Genomic DNA, 20,406 nt, shown 5'->3' on the forward strand with positions numbered 1-20,406 from the left:
ACTACAACAATAGAGAAAATAACAAACGAACTCCTTTTTCCGCGTCAGATCGAGGCGAATCAAACTTGACGTCACAGGCTGCATTACGTCATTTAAAATTTTATCACAGTGCAGTAAACATGGCGTTCTCTTGCACAAAGTATTGAAAAGGAATTATTGCATGTGTTTCATTAATATTCTGCTTTGGACATGACTCTACCAATGGCAAATATAATGATAGCATACAGGTAGATAAAATTTCTTTATTTTTCACAAAGCATCAATTATCAGTATTTGTACATTTTTCCTTTAATAATAACAATAATATCTTTATTTAAAGAGAGAACTCATTTGGATTAAACCAATTTTGATGTGTACTCGCTGATAATGTTAATATCAGTGGACTGGCCGTGATATAAAAATGATAAGGTTAGTATGTAAATGACATGCGCGAATGCAACGCGTAAGGATCTACTTTCCCCTTTCATTCACAAAATTGCGCGTGATTTTGTTTTCGCACAGATTTTTGGCGAATGAACCACTTGACATTGTTTGAAACCTTTACAAAGTAAGTTTATCCTTTTTTAACGATTGTTGTGAAAATGTGAACGGAAAATGCATGAAAAACCCGATAGAGTTTTTTAAAATGCGTTATATATGGAGTGCAAACTAACATACATGCTGAGTTTTTATTCATACAATACCAACACATAGTCTGGACAACCTCTGTCTCGGGTGCTGTTCCAAGTATAGTTTTCTTTTTTCTGTTTTTTTTATAAGTATTTGCTTTACCTGTTCAGTCACTATAAAATGCTACAATTCATATTTAAGCACAACACATAAATAGTTACCAAAGAGGTACCGATATTGCATGCGAAAAGCTAAAAAAATAAAAGGAAATTTACACATTTTCGACATTTTTGTGGGACCATCATTTACAATTTTAAAAGATGTGGTTTCATTGTCAATATATATAACAGATCTTTATAGAACAAAGAACAAAACAGTGAACCGTGATATTCATATGCGGATCTAGGATGAATTTTAAAAAGGGGGGTATAACCGGATGCACCAAACTCTAAAAGTCTGCTTTAACCAGAATTGTAGCCTTTATAAGAGGTGACTGTGACCCGAGTCGCCTTCCCCTACATTTGCTTCTAAAATTAAAGGTAACCGCAGGGCCTTAAAACTCCACGTTTCATATTTCTTGTCCGTGTTGAAAATAAATGAAAATGACTTTGAAAAAGCAAGCTTTCGAGCTAAAAGTTTCGTGCCGTCCATCGAAATGTTCGAAATAATTATGAAATCGACAGGAAATCAGCTTGTTCAAATAATCTACAGTCAGCTTACATTGCCTTCTGTAAAAATGTCCTCATAGTGCTTTCTTAAAATTATTTAAAATCAACGTGATCGTTTTCATGATGAACACTGGGCGAATAATGACAACATGAATGAAATTGTACCCACTAAACTAAGTAAAATATAATTATAACTTGTCGTCGAACTCAAAATAATGGTCGATGAAAATTTTGCTGTCAGATTCATATCGTATCATTCTTATTTCTGACTTTCACTATGCTGATGCTTTGTGACAAATATTTAAATAAAGAAATTCAACTTACCGGTATGCTATTATTATATTTGCTATTGTTAGTGTCATGTCCAAAGCAGAATATTATTGAAACGCATGCAATAATTCCTTTTCAATACTTTGTGCAAAAAACGCAATGTTACTGCACTGTGACAAAATTTCAAATGATGTAATGGAGCCTGTGACGTCAAGTGTGATTCGCCGTGATTCGACGCGAGATAGAAGTTCGTTTGTTATTTTGTCTATTATTGTAGTGATTTTTATTTTTTTTTCAAATTACCAATTATCATTTTGATACTGATATTTTACTGTGATAAAGTCAGTATCAGAAACAAAAAGTCCTATATTCTATATTTATCATTGTTTAAATAGATTTATGAACTACTGAGCATATCGGTGACTATTTTCTGTCTCCACCAAATGGTTTTGAATTTTGAAATTTCTATATAACCTTTTAAACCATAATGAAATATACAGGTTTTATCTTATATATATTTCAGATAAAATAGAAAGAAAAAGATCAGTATTTACAAAATCATGAGTGTACGAGAGAGAACAAATCTGTTAAAACTGTATATGCTATTAGTAGGGTATTCTAAAGAGGTCACCATAGACTTTTTCGAATTGCATTTGAAAGATAAAAACAAGACTTTCGAGGAATTTATCAATTCTAATGAGCATGCCATTTATCACCTTTGTTTTCACACGAAACAATGTTGCAAAACTGGATGCAAAGTTAGTAGACAAAATCCGTTTGTACCTTTTCGTATTCTCAACATAGTACAGTTAGAAAAATTGTTTGACCAATCATCTAAACCACCATGCCATCCAAATCATGGAGGTAAATGCTGCAAACTTGCTAAACGTAATATCGGAACAAATATTATGGATATAACATTGACAAATTGTTTGCTCACTCATTTTTGTCATGAAATCTTTTGGAACTCTTTTTTAAAACAAGGAGAGAGCCTCCCGTCATTCCTTGAAAGCAAGAAACATAAAATTTTTCATTTATTTAATGGAAGTGAAAGATGCTGTATGTGTTCTAATTCTGGGTGCCCAGACGTTACAGAGGAAACATTTTACAACTGTGAATGGCTTTATTTATTTAACACGCCTACAGGTAACTGTTGCACAAAGAACGAACCGACACACATTTGCTCTTACTCTGCTACTGTTACACTTAATACGACAAATCTTGAAAAAGAATACGCTACTGCTCTCCTAAAACAATTTTGTCCAGCAAGAAGGGCTGTAGATGCTTTAGTAAAATGGCGAAATAAGTATGGCCATCCTGAAGAAATATTTCTACCAGATGCACAATATCGAATTGAGAAAAGCAGCATTGATAACGAGATCATGATATTAGCTTCTTTTTCTGGAAAAGACGCACAAACAAGACAAAAACTAAGCGAGCTAGAGGACATATCACTTGATCCCCAGTTATGTGAACAGTACCGAAATACTTTACTAGAACAGATAGATGGTGTTACTGATTTAAAGGAGGTATGTAATTTATTCAGTGAAAAAAAATCAGTTATACGAAAAAATTGTGTCGCCCGTGTAACGTTATAGTGATGTCGTCTTTGTCATTTCATCGTTGTCCGAAGTCTTTTGATTTATAGACAATAACTTGATTATAAATGTCTGGATCTCTAGAAAATGTATCACCTGTCCCAAACCGCAAAAGGCTGGTTAGCCTAGACTATGGGTTATAGCTCTAGTCGCATTATACTTTTGAACAAAAAGGAACCAAAAGCAAACATATTTGTTACATTTCTAGAAAATACGTGAGATTGCATGGTATCTGGGATTTATAGTAATAAGAGATCAAAAGGGGTAAATAAACTCATCATAGATACCAGGAATAAATTTAGTATATACGCCAGACGCACATTTCGTCTTTAAAAGACTTATCAGTGACGCTCGAATCCAAAAAAGTTAAAAACGCAAGCTAAATTCAAAACTGTGTTTGAAATGATTATTTCGGACCCAATTTTACTTTGCTAATCACAGCAGTACAAGGAGCTGATTTAAAACTGCAATCAATAATCCTAAGCAAAAAAACAAAACAAAAAAAAACTAAACAAAACCAAACCAAACAAACTATGACCTTTTACAATATGTATAATGGCCGTTTATATTTCATTATTGCAGAAATGATTAGCATTATTCAGACTTTGTTTTAGCGTTCTTTTTAAATTGGGTCATTCGTATGTTGTATTTATTAAACAAGCCTGTCTAAGTAAAGCAAAAGTTTTATTTACATATATATGTCAGTAAAATAAGCCGTCAATGCAGAATATAATTTTTTATGGCCATGTCAATACGAGGAACCTCAATGCCGTTATCTTGATGACATGTTTTGCCGTCCAACACGGGAGGGATCAAAAGAAAGAAAGGTGCGATGCATTATCATATAATGTGACATAAAATCTCACACCACTATGTGCCTATGATAGAATATATAAGAAAACAAACTATTTCACTTTGTCATGTCGGTTAAAAATTCTCACTGATCAATAATCACCCTCAATAAACAAATATTTTCCGTGGAAAAGATGGGATAACAAACATAAATCGAGAAATTTTCAAAAAGATACCTCGTCCTTCTTTTCAAGTTCCTTGAATGATAATACTTGTTACTTACATGTCAGTATTCATAACTCGACAATTCTGGTAGAAAGAGTTATTGAATATGGCATTTTTGCACCAAAGGGAGATAATTTGGAATATAGTCAATAATATAAACATTTAAAAGCCATCTGGGGCCAAAAGAAATCGTTTTTATGGTTGAGTTTTGTACCATATCATGTAGTCAAAACTAATCATGTAATAAAGAAAATTTGTAATGAAGCAAAAAAATGTTTAAAATGTTGCTGACATTTTTGTACTCTCGAGCCTTCTTAAGCGTGTTGCTATGTTAGGTTTTTCAGGAATCATTTTACTGTAAAATTCATTACTGTTATTGTAGGGTTTGAAAGTTTTTTTTATTGCTTCGAAGAGGTTAATCAAAGCTATTTCATGCATGATTACAGTATATAAATAACTAATTTGACTGTTACCGAATTGTTGGAAAAACATTGAATTGGCAACATCGGATTTGTCTAAGCAAATACAAACTTCAAAACTAAACACAAGCTAACGTTCATTTTCTTCATCAAGTTGCAGTTGTAAATTGTTTTACTGGTGAAGAAGTAGCACCGTTTCCATATGGTGAACTTTAAGTTTAAAAATTAACCCTGGTTTCTTAATGTTTTTTTTAATTAATCAACGGGAAATCTGAGAAAGTATATTATAAGTAAAATAAAACGTGAATATTAATACAATATTTTATCTTTACGCATATAGTGGTGTTTTTAAAATTGTCAACTGTTAAAGGCATGCCTTTGTCTATCACAACATTAACCTAATTGATATTAAAATTTCAATAAAAGAAACCTTATTTTGATTAAGGAACGGTGTTATTTTATGAGCACTTCACTATCATTGAGTGCTTAAAGCATACTAACCAATGAATGATCACACACTGGAGATTCGAACAGTAAGTGTACCTACTGTGCTTATTTTGATCTTGTTTCACTGTTATATTTGTATGACAGATTTCATATTAATTTCATTAACAACTTGTGTTGAATTTTGCTAGGTTGTGTTGAAATTTCAAGACTCTTGTAGCACACATTTAAAAAAACAGGATGGACAACTGGTAAACATAGACGGTAAATATGTGTTCAATAGAAATTTCACGTCAAAGAGGTAGGGCCAATTTGCCGGATTTTTTTTTCATTCGAAAAGATAGCTTAATCATGCTTTACATAGCCCGATGGATGCTACTTATAGTACATGAAAATACGTCACATCATCTATTGTCATACCTTGAACAGGTATTCCTACAAAAACAAGGCCAAGACTATTGATTTTTTAATATTATTTTTATTCTATTATGCAAGGTACCATACCATGAAACTTGTCAAGGAACCGAATAATATCGAACAAATTCAAATCGTGTTTTTCTCATTCTGAATATATGTATATCTGTATTTGTCCGGCCCTTTTAATGTTTAATCGTCTACAAGATAAGATAAGATAATACATGTATATATTTTAACCAGAGAATATCTTACATCAGTTGGTCTTGGATCACCCTGTGTTACTAACGCATGTTATATTGCATTTTCGGGCATTTTAAGAAATCGGCCCTTCATTGTGATACAGCTGCAACAGCTTCTTGATTTTTTACCTACAATCTTGATTCGTAGTGTTATTGATTTGTTCTGTTGTGTTGTTTTATTTTCTGTTGACTTAGGTACCGGTGTGGGGAACGGTGGTAAACATTTCAGTGATAGTATCTACACAGTTTGTGAATTTGTGACAAAATTGCTGTTAACTGCATTTGTTGCATATAATACCATTTAAGTTATGTGTATATTACACCTGCAATATTTTGGCTTCATTCCTATAAAATTAATTCTCGTGTTATTGGTTATGTACATGCACCTACATCAGTTTGACGGTAGTTGTTCCTTGAATATATGTAATAAATGTAAACAAATATACAGAAAGTAAGTCAAGAGTATGAACAGTCATAGGAATGCACACAACAAGCGATACAGTTTTTTCTTTAATACATGTAAAATGGTTTATACTAGTAAACTATATAGTCAAAATGAACCAGAATGACTCTATAAATTAAGCAAACTTCCTAAAAAATATGATAGAAACATTAAAATTTAATATAACAACACAAACAATTCAAATAGTTTGAGCGCGATTCGAATCCTTTCTTCAAAACCATCATTCATTAGTAGTCCTGTGCTCTACTGATGGAGACACGACAATGCTTACCCATATAACAAGGAGTATGAATTACAACAGTCATACAAAAATAACTTTTTTTGGTTTGAAATGTCCTGCTTTCCCCACCTAAAAGCACCCGAAATTCCGCATATTGGACATTTATCCTATTTGAAGGTTAAATAAACTATTGATAACACATGTCATAATAAGTAAATAGAGATATTGATAAAAAAGCATTGTTATTTTTTGTTTTTATAGTAAATTATATACTGTCGGCACTTTTTGAAATCGACCCTTCTGTGATAAAAATTCCCAACAAATTAGCCCTACCTCTATATTTTTTAAGTCAGACCTAAAACCATGACACCAATAATGTTATGCTTATCTAAGTTTGGTGGATACCTTATACTTACTAGAGCATTCTTACAAATTGACGAAAGGTACGAACGAACGTAAAGGGAGCACGTATTTCATTTCTACAATAACAGTTAAAAGAGTCTTTGATTTATCCAGTAAAACAGCATTTTGTTCTAAAGAAGTTTTTTTTTAAATAATAATATCGCAAATAAAACACAATGTTAATATAATCAAACAGAGAAAAATAGTATCAAATTACTTACAATGTACGTCCGATACGTTACTTACGTAAACCACGAGTACACACATTTCCGCGGGAATTTTTTAAGCACGACTTTCACGATTAACATTTCAATGACATAATTGAAGTACGTTAGTCTAAATATAACGACAAGATTCACATTTGCTTTTATGTGTTACAGTACACTTTTAGCAAATTGTCAAAGTGAAATATCGAGATTTGCTTCAAATTGATGCTACAATGTTTTTAAAAAGTAATGTTGACTAAATCTAGAAAAAAAGACTTTGTTTATCAAAAAAAAAAAATCTACAATTTGGCACCATATATATTGTGGATTTTATAAATGACTTTTTTAACAGTACACATGTTAGAAGATAGACGCGGAGTTGTCACTTATCGTCCAGTGGCTAATATTTCATGATTGTTCAGGACTATGGCAAAACGCAGGTATACCCTATAATAACCGTTCCATTGCTCCGGTGTATCATATTTACACATTTAGGGGGTCAATGAATATTACCAGGGGAGTCGATGATTCAAAAGTTATGAAACGAGCACCAGTATATGGCATAGTATGAAGATCGGTTTTTTTTTTCTTCATCTTCGTTTTATTATTTTGAGCGTTGCAAATTTTGAATCAAGGAAGTATTTGTGTTTCTGATAGGGAGGAAGACAATGTATTTTCTTTGACATTTTATTATGTTAAACAGTGCAACATTGTAATATTGAAGAATGGGGGTGGGGGCCGGTTTTTAGTCCTCTAGTGGCTTTTTTCGTCTGACTACTCTATATCTAGAATATTTTGTAGTGTTATCTCCTCCGACCTGGTGGTATCAATAATCATATCCTAACCTATCGTACCGAAAACCTAAATATATCTCCAGAAAAATCCAATTCAATAATTTTCGTTCCATGCACGATAATTGTCCGAAGTTACACGACTATTTTTTAAATATTTCAAAATAAAGGATCCCTTAAACGAGTCTTACGTATGATTCTTCAATCATACGTACCTTTCGTCAATTTGTAAGAAAGCTCTAATGCAACTATATAATTACAAACGCATATGAGTATAATTTGAGATGTGACGGTCTATGTAATGATGTTGATATGATATAAGTTTGATACAATAAACATGATCATGATGACGTTCTGTCAGGAGTTTATCATCTATAATTCATTAATTTCTGATTCGGTCGGAATTTAATTACTTTACTTCTTATGCTTCATTGTAAATGTTTTTTCTTCTTCTTTTTAGCTAAAACAACGCGTGCAGAAATTATAACACTGTTTTATAATATTTACTTGAATACCCCATCACAATTTATAAAAGATCAATTCATCACATTAAGCAAAACAGATAGTGATAACCTCTGTGACAGATGCGCAAAGTTTGAAATAAAAACAGTAAAGTATGCGGATTATAAAGTTTTCATGTCTCAGTTAGAAACAAGTTGGATACGAATAAGTGAATGCAAAGAAAAGAACACACAATTCAAATTCAAAAGATCTACAAAATCAGATAAAGACAAACAGTTCTTTCACATTGAATCAGTTGATCGTCCACGTCATTATGTGACCATGGGATTTCTTGATATTTGGGTGAGAGCAAAGTTTTACGATGATGTTTCATCCGAAGACGACGCGACTTGGGATATCAGATGTCTGAAGACAGTTGACCAGAAAGGAAATAGTTTGCCGAAATATCTGTTAGTTCCAAAGAGCTCACAATCTTTTTTATGTGTTGATCGTACAAACAGGCTTAGAGGATGCAGTGATCATCTTGATGTATCAAAAATGTTCATTTTCAGTAAAGTAAATTGAAAAGTAGTTTGCCTGTCAATGTACGTGTGTTGATTATAACTCCGTTTGGGTCCTTTGCAGGGCAAACTATGGAAAAGATCATAATTATAGTTAAACATAGTCCTTGTGCGTCGATAAAAAAGAATAAGTGAATCCATCTTTTACCGTCTATTAATACTTAAAGTTTGAATGCTTAAAGAGGCCTCAATAATTTACTCATTTATGAAATTGTATGACAAAAATACTTCACCAAAACAAAACAAAAAATTATATTTTCAGCCAAGGTTGTTGATGTTATTTAATTTGTTTCAATTCACACATCTTATGTTTGCTCCTTTTTTAGTTCAATTAAAGATCTTTGACATTATCCAGTAGAAATGTGAACATCAATGAAAATAAATGAAACGGGAAACAAATATAGTTAGATGAAATCAATTATACTGTTCGCTGCTAATGCTTTATTTTTATGTCCCTCCGTTGGGCATTATGTTTTTTTTTGTCTATGCATGTTTTTCGTTTGGCCGTCTGTCTGTCCATTAAAGTTTTAGGTACATGCTTTTTGGTCAAGGAAGTTTTTGATGAAGTTGAAGTATGTTTCCTATAAAATTGCTATTTTCTACTTTTTATGCAAAGTTAGAGATTTAACCCCCAGTTTAATGGTCAACTGAGCATAGAAAATGGTTGTGCGAGTTGAGACTAACATTTGTGGTTAAAGTATTTGGTAAAGTTAAAGTCCAATCAAAATAAAACATAGTACACGTGTTCCCTTATATTATCTTTCATATTTTTATTACTAAATTACAGTTCTGGTCTAAGTTTACGGTCAACTAAACATAGAAAATAATAGTACGAGTAGGACAACCGCGTAAACTATAGACTCATTCTTGTTTGGAATTTCTTCAAATTAAATCAGTTTCAAAACGGTTTCTTTTTTTAAGACACTTGTAGAGTACAGAGACTGGGTATATTGTTTATAGTGACATGTGTGATTTACATGTGTCTTCATAGACGTGAATGAGATATGTTTTATGTATTTTTTTATTGGTATAAATAAAGCATATTGTTTAATAATCTGTAATTTTTATGAAAGTCTTATTATGTAGGAAACAGGTACTGTGTGGAATAACTTGTTGTATAATACTTGTAATGCTTGTAGTCTGAAAATAAAATTGGAAAATGGAAATTTGAGCAAGTAAATGATTTCAAAAATAACATAGATGAAGACAAATAAGAAATGTTATAGATGAATTATCTGTTTATAGTAATCAAGAAAATGTAACAAAATATGAAATAAATACTGCAGTTACAAATATTACTGATATTTTAATCGATTCTGCCAAAGCAACATTTGGTACACAAACTTTTAATAGAAATATGCTGAATTGTAATAAAAAGCATAATAAACAATGGTATCATTTTGATTGTAAAAAGGCAAAGAAGGAACTGAGAAAGGCACAAAGAATGTATAAACATTATGGGTCAAATTTATTTAAAGAAATAACGACACTGTGAATATTATTATAAAAGTCTAATGGACGAAAACATCAGGAAGCATAATAGAGAAATAAGTGATAATATGAAAAAAATCTAAATCCAAAAATCCCAAGGAATTTTGGAAATTATTTAACAAAGTTAGACAAAGAGAAGAAAGCAATATATCCATTGAAACTTTATTAGATTTATTCAAAGAATTAAATGAAAACAAATTTGAAGACAAGTTTGTTATTAATAATGATTTGAACTCAAATCTTGTAAATGAGACACTGAATGGTGTAATTACCCATGACGAAATTATTAAAGCTATCAAAAAGGCGAAAAATAACAAATCGCCAGGTGAAGATAAAATAATCAATGAATATGTTGCAAATTCTCTTGACAGTATGATTGATGTATATGTTAATTTGTTTAATCTTATTTTTGATACGGGTATCCTGTCGGAGGCCTGGCTTATTGGAAACATAATACCAGTATTCAAGAACAAATGATGTAAATTAGACGCCACAAATTATAGGCCTATTACTTTATTGTCATGCCTTGGTAAGATTTTTCCATCTATTCTGAATGATAGATGGGGGAATTTGTTGATGAACTTAATATCTTGAACGAAAATCAAGCAGGCTTCCGACAGGGATACTCTACTAACGATCATATTTTTTTCATTGTATGCACTCTTTGAGTTGCTATGTGTTAAACGAAAAATATTGCATTGAGCATTCGTTGACTTTGAAAAAGCCTTCGACTTTGTTCAAAGAAACTCTCTTTTGTATAAGCTTGTTTTAAATAAAATAACTGGTAAATTTCTCAGAGTTGTTAGAAAATTTGTATAAAGATGTCAAATCAAGAGTTGTACATAACAATGAAGCATCTGACATGTTTGTTAGTGATATTGGGGTCCGCCAAGGGGAAAATCTTTCTCCTTTATTATTTTCTTTATACTTCAATGATCTTCATGAATTTTTGGAAAATAGTAATTTTGAAGGTAAACATTCAATTACATCTGATATAGAAGATGAACTGGATATTTATTTTAAGATATTTGTCTTATTGTATGCTGACGACTCGATTTTACTCGCCGAGACAAGCACAGCTTTACAATTACTTCTAAATAGTTTTTCAGAATATTGTGAAAACTGGAAACTTAAAATTAATATTTACAAGACAAAGGTTATGATATTTTCAAAAGGTAGACCACAGAATAATTTGAAATTTTATATTAATAAAGAAGAGATAGAAATTGTTAAGAACTATAAATACCTTGGTGTTATATTCTCTAGAAATGCATCTTTTTTGCAACTAGAAAATATCTTAGAGATCAAGCTACTAAAGCTATTTATTGTGTTATTTAGAAGTGTAGATCAAACCATATATCTATAGAATGCCCGCTTGACATGTTTGACAAAGCTGTTTTACCTATACTTTTATATGGGGCCGAAATCTGGGGATACGAAAATCTTGACATTTTGGAAAGAGTACATTTGAGTTTTTGTTAGCATGTTTTACGGTTAAAAAGATCGACTCCAAATTTTATGGTTTACGGGGAATTGGGAAGATATCCGATTTCTTTATACGTTAAATTACGGATGATAAAACTTTGGTGCAACCTTCTTAATAACACACTTGATCACAAGATTTCGTCAATGTTATATAAGTTGATATATAGTAATTATAATAAGTATAGAATTGAAAACAAATGGTTGTTATTTATCAAAAGTATCTTTGATAATTGTGGTATGTCAAACATTTGGCAAAATCAAGATTGTATCTCAAAAAATTGGATTGTATTAAGTATTGAACAAAGGCTAAAAGATCAGTTTAGACAAGAATGGTTTGCAAATGTAAATCAATCATCAAAAGGTTTATGTTATAAATTATTCAAAACAGAACTTTAATTTGAAAATTATATTACAGTTTTATCGTTAAAATATGCACTGAAACTCTGTAAATTTAGATGTGACAATCACCGTTTGCCAGTGGAGTCGGGGAGGTGGCAAAATGTTCAAAGACAAGAGAGGCTTTGTCACCTTTGTGATTCTGCTGACATCAGCGATGAATTCCATTATGTAATGTCTTGTCCTTTTTTTTTTTTTTAAAAGAACGATATAAATATTTACCACACTATTGTTGTACAAATGTTAATATTCTTAAATTGAAAAATGTATTCACTACAGTCAATATTGTCTTACTAGAAAAATTGTGTAGATTTATTAACTATATATCAGTGAAAGTCTGTCCTCCTAGTTAAACTACATTTATTTATGTATATTTCACACATGCAAAATATGTTGTATTGTATATATTATCATCTCTGTAACTATGTTATTTAGTTAATGAGAATAAAGATCTATCTATCTATAAACAAATTTATAATTGAAGCAAATGAGTTTTAATTTACATTTGATTAAGTACAGTTAGAACAATTACAAAATAATTTTTCTAGAACTACTGAATTTCTGTCATTTGAATATTTCATAAACTATTTGACTAATTCATGTTTATAATTTAAAAGTTCATAGTAATAATCCACCGAATAATCCACGCGCCTTTCTTGAAATTTATGAATGAAATGTACTGACATGCGCTGTAGAACCCACGTATCACTTGGGACGATTTTTCAATAAAAACACCATTTCTACGTTTTGCCAACTGTTTTCACATACTCTTTGTAATTCCTTTTAGTATTTGTAGTCAACGTCTTCAATGTTATGCAGATGATAATGCGCACTATCCTTAATAATTATCATGTTGGTCTGTCAGTGACACACACAACTATTTACAATAATTTTGTTTACGTATTTGAACTTACGGTGGAGTCGTAGTGTTGTATTTTTAGTTACTATAGAAATTAGTTTAGTACCATGCAAATTGTGTTTATTTTATAACTGTTTCTAAAATTGTATATAATTATAATATTGGTAATTTATTTGAGAATTCAAATATATAGTTGGTAGCAAGCGCGCGATCTAACAATTTTCCAATCTTGCCAACAATCCAACATTGACGTAATTTTGACGCATGTTCAACAGTTCTGCTTAAGGTTTTCGTTAATACAGTGAGTATTATATAATGCTCGTTATAAATTTTATTCAAAATGGTTAATCTTACTTACAAAATTCATTTTTTTAATGTTAAATTGTAACGGAAACAGTAAATTAGCGTTTTCAAAGATTTAAAGGACTCCAATAATTTTGGTCATTTGCTTAAACATGTTGAAGTATTTTCTTCTTTTGGAATATTTAAGAAAGTTCTTAATTTTTTTTTAGAACAGTTTTTGGGTTATATATAGAATTAGCAATTGCCGGTAAAGCTTAATTTCTAGTCTATCTTTTGCAGTTATGATTATTGAAATTTTGCATTGAAGTTCATGCTTACTGTTAACGTTTTTTTTAGGGAGACGGTTTCATATACTAGTAAGTTGTTTTTGTTTCCGAATCCTTATATTTATATTGTTTAATTATAGGTCGTGCACTTTTTGAAATAAAATATTGTTTAAACTAACGTTTGTCTTTTTCTAATAAATAGAATTAAATAGCAAACATTTGGCAATTAAGGGATAATTTCCTAAATGTCTGGAAATTATAAAAAACAAAACAGTTTATTTAAGGTATAAACTGTATGTTAGTTGTTAATTAGGAAAGGTTATGAATCTATGATAAGATGATTGTATTTTGTAACTGGTGAGGTATCAGTTTTTCCTATAAACAAAAATGTCAGAAAGAGGTAAGCTGAAATAAGTACTTTCCATTAGGGTTATTTATTTTCTTAGTAATATAGCAGGACTCACCATTTTATGTATTTTTTCTGACACACCAACATACAGTTATGTTGTTATTAGAAGTGTTATCTTTTTTGGAATATTTTGCACCGACAAAGTTATCCTGCTATTATTTAAATGATAATAAGTATCTCCTGAGTGTAGAGATAAATTATTCCATGTATACTGAAAAGATACTTGTCATATCATCTAAAAGAGGGACGAAAGATACCAAAGGGACAGTCAAACTCATAAATCCAAAACAAACTGACAACGCCATAGCTAAAAATGAAAAAGACAAACAGAAAAACAATAGTTCACATGACACAACATAGAAAACTAAAGAATAAACAACACAAACCCCACCAAAAACTTGGGGTGATCACAGGTGTAAGCAGATCCTGCTCCACATGCGGCACCCGTCGTGTTGCTTATGTGATTACAAATCCGGTAAATAGTCTTATTCGGTAGGTCAAATTCATGAAAGGGAATGGAATTTTAGTTAAGACGTAAGGAACATATCCGATATCATTTGTGAAACGGTAATTCCATAACAGTCAACCAACTCGTGATGTCGTCCGTAAAATTTACGAAGGGATGATTTAAACTTCACCATTTGGAACTCTTGGTTTAATAGCTAAAAGTCTATAATTTGATTACCTCACTATTTATAATTGTTGTTGTTTATCCTGAATATCAAATAAATATCTGATTCTGGTAATAACTAAAAGATATATAGAAACTTTTTTATGTGACTTTTAGAGAATGCCTATATTATACTAACCAGATTATATCTTGTCCTACTGACTTAGCAATTTACAAACTACACATAAAATTTGAGTAAAATTTATGTTTCAAGCATTTCAAGCCCCTACCCGCTACACACTATTGCATGTTTGATGTATGAACTTTTTCATAGGAGACTAATTTGACCAAAAAGGTCGTGCGAACTGGTCATATAACTTCATGCGATGATATTGCCGTTTTGCATAATATATTTCTGAGGAGAAATGATAATAGGATACATTTTATTAATATAAAAAACGTAATAATAACTTTTGTAGATGTATGTTTAATAAAAATGTCCATTCAAACTTTTCACTGCAAAAACAGTCCATTCTTCAGATAATATTGCATATTTCATTTGATCTCATATTTTACTCCAAAAGTCACGTGTAAGTTAGTAATAACGCACTCTGGTTGCAGTTGTTGTTGTATTAGTTATTCGTGTAAGATGATCGCAGATACGGATATAGTGATCATGTAAGGAGAAGTTATGCAAAGTTTTCAATTCCTCGGTTGGTCATTAGTGAAACTGATCTGTCCCAAAGCTGAAACATGGTGCCCTTTGTACCGATATGCGTTGTTTTTCATTGCAGCGTTTCAAAGTTTTTGCAGGCGGAAAACATATTTTCTAAGAGAGTTGAATCAACTACGAGACACCCAACGTAAATAACCAATGATTTAGGCATTTGAATCGATCTTGTTAAAAGCAGAATATTAATAATTTTGGGCACTATCTTACTTGGTGGTGGAAAAATGGTTGACACTGTCAATAATTTTTTGTTTTGAAAATTGACGATTTAGACTGGAGGATCTTGGTCAAATATCATAAGGTTTCAAAGACTTTATGTATGAGCGAAAAGTATACAACAAAATCTACCATAATGTATGTATGAGTTGGACCCATGCAGTAGGATTCTTTCATCTATCAATTCATCTTTATGGATACATTCGAATTTTATAGATTATTATTTAATTAAAAACAATCATTATATTCTTTGGGTTTTTTTTTTGGGAGAGGGTGAGGTCACATTCTGCTTTACATTTCTACTCTTTAGCGTATCATTTATCAGATCTGTTGGGTTTTATGTTTTGGATTAAGTCCGTATTATTTTCTTTTATTTTGGGGAAAAGGGGGCGGTATTTAATTAAAATTATCTGATAACTCTGACACAGATGTGGTGTTATTCGCCATTTCCCAGAGCATTTGAATTTTGAGAGGGTAGAAAACACAGATTTTAAGGCATAAGACTTTGTATTTCCTGTCAATGATTAAAAAAGATCGTGAAAAGAAATTTATTCGAGAGGAAAAATAAATAAAAAAAAAAAATCACATGAGGATTATTATGCAAAGTCGTTTAATCTTTACAAATATCAGGTAAAAAATTATTATGAAAACGCTGTATGAATAAAGGGGAATGTGGGTTATGCATACTGCCTGGGACAGCAATTCAATGTCGAAACAAAATCAATATACATAGTGAGGGTGACACATTAAACAGAATTCATCGAAAAATTGTCATTAAATTCGAATTGTTATAAGTAACGAAAAACATTAAGTTATGACAATTACCGACGAAGTTCCAGACTTGGAACAGATACACAGAAATATGATTGCCACAATAGAATGTTGTATATATATATATATTAACACACAACATAGATAATTTCTTTTAAAATATTGTTCATAAAAAAAAGTCTGTATTTTAATCATAAATTTTTTTTTCAAAGAAAACATGTAAAAATATACGGCAAAACTGTATTCAATTGTAATATATAGCGATGGGTAATTCTTTTGCTTTATGAATTTATGGAAAACTGTCTTCGTATGTGCTTTCGCCTCTTGAGTTAAATTTCATTAATATTCATCAACTTGCAAATGACGAAGAAAAAATCCTAAAGGTGTTGCCCGCATTCTTTTCCATAGAATTTAAGTTTCAATTCACATAATAATGTAATGATTTACGCACCATTATTGTCTTTCAATTTAACCTAAAAACGAACTTACATTTGTACTAAATTCGAAGTCAACAGCAACAATCTTCAATTCTGCGCAAGTACATTGTATATGATATCCTATCATTGTTTTAATTTGACTTACGCTTTAGTTTTATAACTTAACATTTTACTGTTTCAAGTCAAGACCAAACTACTTCAAATTTACATCGTGTAGTTTCGAGTCATCACATTGTATGATATGCTTCCTGTGACGTGATAATGATATAAATTCGTGCTATTTTACCTCAACAACACGTACTTTCAACTGTACGTCGTGTAGTTTTGAATGATCATATTGTAGGGCCAGCCTATCGTGATATTATTATGATATATCATCGTGGTATCATAGCTCAACATCACATACCTTCAACTGTACGTCGTATAGTTTTGAATGATCATATTGTATGGTCAGCCTATCGTGGTATTATTCTAATGATATAACATCGTGGTATCATAGCTCAACATCACATACTTTCAACTGTACATTGTGTAGTTTTAAATGAACATATTGTATGGCCAGCCTATCGTGATATCATTATGATATAACAACATGCTATTATAGCTTTTCATCGTATCAGATAATTTGTACTTACCACTCTCCTTTTCCCCGAAAAAAAACCATAAAAATCTGGAGTCCTAATCTTAAAAGACTGAAAATTCGAATGTACTTTTCCCCGAAATAAAACAAAAGAATTTAGACTTAATAAAAACCGATGCGACTACGATTTTTTATAAAATGTCAGAGACGGTTTGTCGACTAGTTCGTTGAAAATTCGGCTAGTCAAGAAAAGTATGTCTGGTAACAAAGCAGGGTTTATTCATATTCATATCAGATCTCGTCCTGATATGCATGTACTATTTGCCACTGTACGCAAAACGCACCCTTTTCTCAAATAATAAAACCACAAAATCTGGACTTCATCAAAACCGATGCTATTTGAATGTCCATAGATTGTCACAGACGGTTTGTCAATTAGTGTGTTACAAATTTGGCTGAGCAAGCAAAATATGTCTTGTACAGAGCCAAGATGATATAACGAGATGCTATTATAGCTTTTCATCACATACTTTCAACTGTACTTTGTGTAGTTTTAAATGAGCATATCGTGTTGTAAGCCTATTGTGACATAATACAGATATAACATTATCTTATCTTAGCTTAACATTTCTGAATTTCAACCGTACGTCGTGTAGTTTCGAGTGAGCATATTGTATGTTGAGCCCATCATGACATCATACTGATAAACCATCGTGATATGTTAGCTTAGCATCGTGTTCTTTCAACGTTGCATCGTGTTGTTTTGAGTCAACACATTGTATGGTAGGCCTTTAGTTTCAATAGAGTGGTGTAGCATCGTGTTATCTTAGCTTATCATCATGTACTTTCAACTGTACATCATGGTGTTTTAAATCAACAGATTGCATGATTGACCTATCGTAATATCAAAATGAAATAACTTCGTACTATCTCAGCTCAACATTTATTAATAACAAGTCAGCACCATACATTTTAGCTATTCATTTTATTTTTTATCATATAGCATTGGAAGTGGATGACTGAGCATTATCAACCTGCAAGCTAACATCATGCAACGTCAATTTCCACGTTACGTGTGTTTGGCATATCATCACAACATTGTGACTTATCATTTTACTATCACAACTAAAGCACTTGTCATTGCGAGTCAACATTGAGCAGATTCAACTTAGCATATTGTAATTCAGAGTTAGCATTTTGATGACTCAATTCAACATCATGCTGTCTAAAACTTTACATTTTAAGCTTCAACATAACGTTTCGTTAATCGCTAATATATGACAGCTGAGGCTTTCAATAGTTTTGAATGTCCTCTTGAATATTACTTGCACTGTTTAGTATACTTTTGTTCAAATCCACGTATTTAAGCTATTATTTTATAATCGCAATTCAGTAGTGTAAGAGGGCGCCTGTTTCGTATATTTTCTCGTTCCCCGGGTCGCTCTAAAAGTGTGTGGTTATGAGTTAGAAATAAGAGGTGTACCTGAAAAATACAACAAAGAATTGAATAAAATAATATGGAATTTTATTTGGGATAGGAAAGTGAATCAAAAAGACCGGAAGGTTTGTTGTTTAGATGTTTAAAAGTGGGAATGGGGGTGGTAAATTTTGACAATTGGATAGAAAGTAAATCGTTATATTTGATATTACATGAGCCATTATCTAGTTGGAATGCAAAAGGTAAATTTTGATTAGAAAATGTGATAAGAAATTTGAGGATGAACTTTGTCTGTGTAAATGTTCTGACCTTTCAGGTCTTGAGATAAAACAAAACCACACCAAATTATTACAAAAGTGCTTACAAAGGTGGTCAACATTGGCGGAAATCACACAGGTTATATTTAACGAAATGGAAGTACAGAAACAGCGATTATTTGGAAACTTAAATATTTTATTTCAGGGCAAATCTTAATGCTATTCTTCCTTTTCAAAAAGACAGATACAAACCATTGGTTAATTTTTTTGTTTTCAATAAAAGCGTAACTTTCAGACCCAAACATATGGAAAATACATATGTCTATAATTTAATTTCAGGAGTTATTTTGAATACCACTATTAAAGACCTGTTTTTAAACAAAATGTGCATTCTTAAATACTCTTTAAAATGATATTATTTTCATAATTTGTGTACTGTTTCGTAGGGGACTGGCCCATACGAAACTGCATTTAAACACACGTATTTTGCAATTTTAAATATCTCCTATAGACATTTCAGTTTGTTTACTTTATAAACTAGAAAAATCTCATTTTATTCTGAATAAGAGAACCTTTTTTATCGATAAAGATAAGATAGTACTTTACATATGAAGGTACAACTCATGTTACGTAGTGGACAGATTGATACGTTTCGTAGTTGACAAAACTTTTTCGTAGTGGACAAAAAATTTCGTATTCTTTGTTAATAAAAACATAATAAAAACAACATGAAACTAACCCTTGTTATTTGTTTTGCACGAACATAATTGAAAAAAGAGTAAAAAAAGACTGCTTGGTAGAGGTAGTGTGCACTACGAAACGTTTTTCTCCCATACTTGTTCCGTAGGTGACCGTTTCGTAGGGGACATTTTCACGTGTTTTATTTCCCCCAACAATCCCTATATTGCAATAGTAACAAGACTGATTGTATTTATCAAATAAAATTGAGAATGGAAATGGGGAATGTGTCAAAGAGACAACAACCCGACCAAAATAAAAAAAAACACAACAGCAGAAGGTCACCAACAGGTCTTCAATGTAGCGAGAAATTCCCGCACCCGGAGGCGTCCTTCAGCTGGCCCCTAAACAAATATATACTAGTTCAGTGATAATGCAAGCATGTATTCAGCTGTACACTGATATTTTTTTCATAATTTAAAAACAGATACTGTAGGAGATTTGACCCGTTTCGTAGTGGAAAAAACGGTATCACTCTGGTCCATGTGATTTGCTCAAATTTTCTTACCAACAATTTAATTGCCGTTATAAAAGCATCACTTCTTTTGTAAGACCCTAATGATTAAAACAGTTTATTAGAAAATGTTAATGACTTTGTTTGGTAGTGGACATTTTGTCAGGGACACACCTTCTGA

The 20,406-nt window shown here is 31.4% G+C and overlaps 1 protein-coding gene across 1 annotated transcript; it reads left to right on the forward strand.

The window, feature by feature from the left end:
* The first annotated feature begins 2,483 nt into the window (after nucleotides 1-2,483).
* On the forward strand, nucleotides 2,484-8,789 carry LOC134717734 (uncharacterized). Its single transcript, XM_063580227.1, has 3 exons — nucleotides 2,484-3,076; nucleotides 5,217-5,326; nucleotides 8,348-8,789. The coding sequence occupies exons 1-3, from the start codon at nucleotides 2,609-2,611 to the stop codon at nucleotides 8,787-8,789; spliced, it is 1,020 nt and encodes a 339-aa protein (XP_063436297.1). The 5' UTR covers nucleotides 2,484-2,608.
* Nucleotides 8,790-20,406: the final 11,617 nt, after the last annotated feature.

Source organism: Mytilus trossulus, chromosome 5, assembly GCF_036588685.1.
Source record: "Mytilus trossulus isolate FHL-02 chromosome 5, PNRI_Mtr1.1.1.hap1, whole genome shotgun sequence".
Lineage (NCBI taxonomy): Eukaryota > Metazoa > Mollusca > Bivalvia > Mytilida > Mytilidae > Mytilus > Mytilus trossulus.

Excerpts from the sequence above, each read along its gene's own strand:
- LOC134717734 (XM_063580227.1), top strand. The coding sequence starts at position 2,609 with ATGTGTTCTAATTCTGGGTGCCCAGACGTTACAGAGGAAACATTTTAC. Across the intron at positions 3,077-5,216 it reads GTGTTACTGATTTAAAGGAG|GTTGTGTTGAAATTTCAAGA; the intron begins GTATGTAATTTA and ends GAATTTTGCTAG. Across the intron at positions 5,327-8,347 it reads AGAAATTTCACGTCAAAGAG|ATGCGCAAAGTTTGAAATAA; the intron begins GTAGGGCCAATT and ends CCTCTGTGACAG.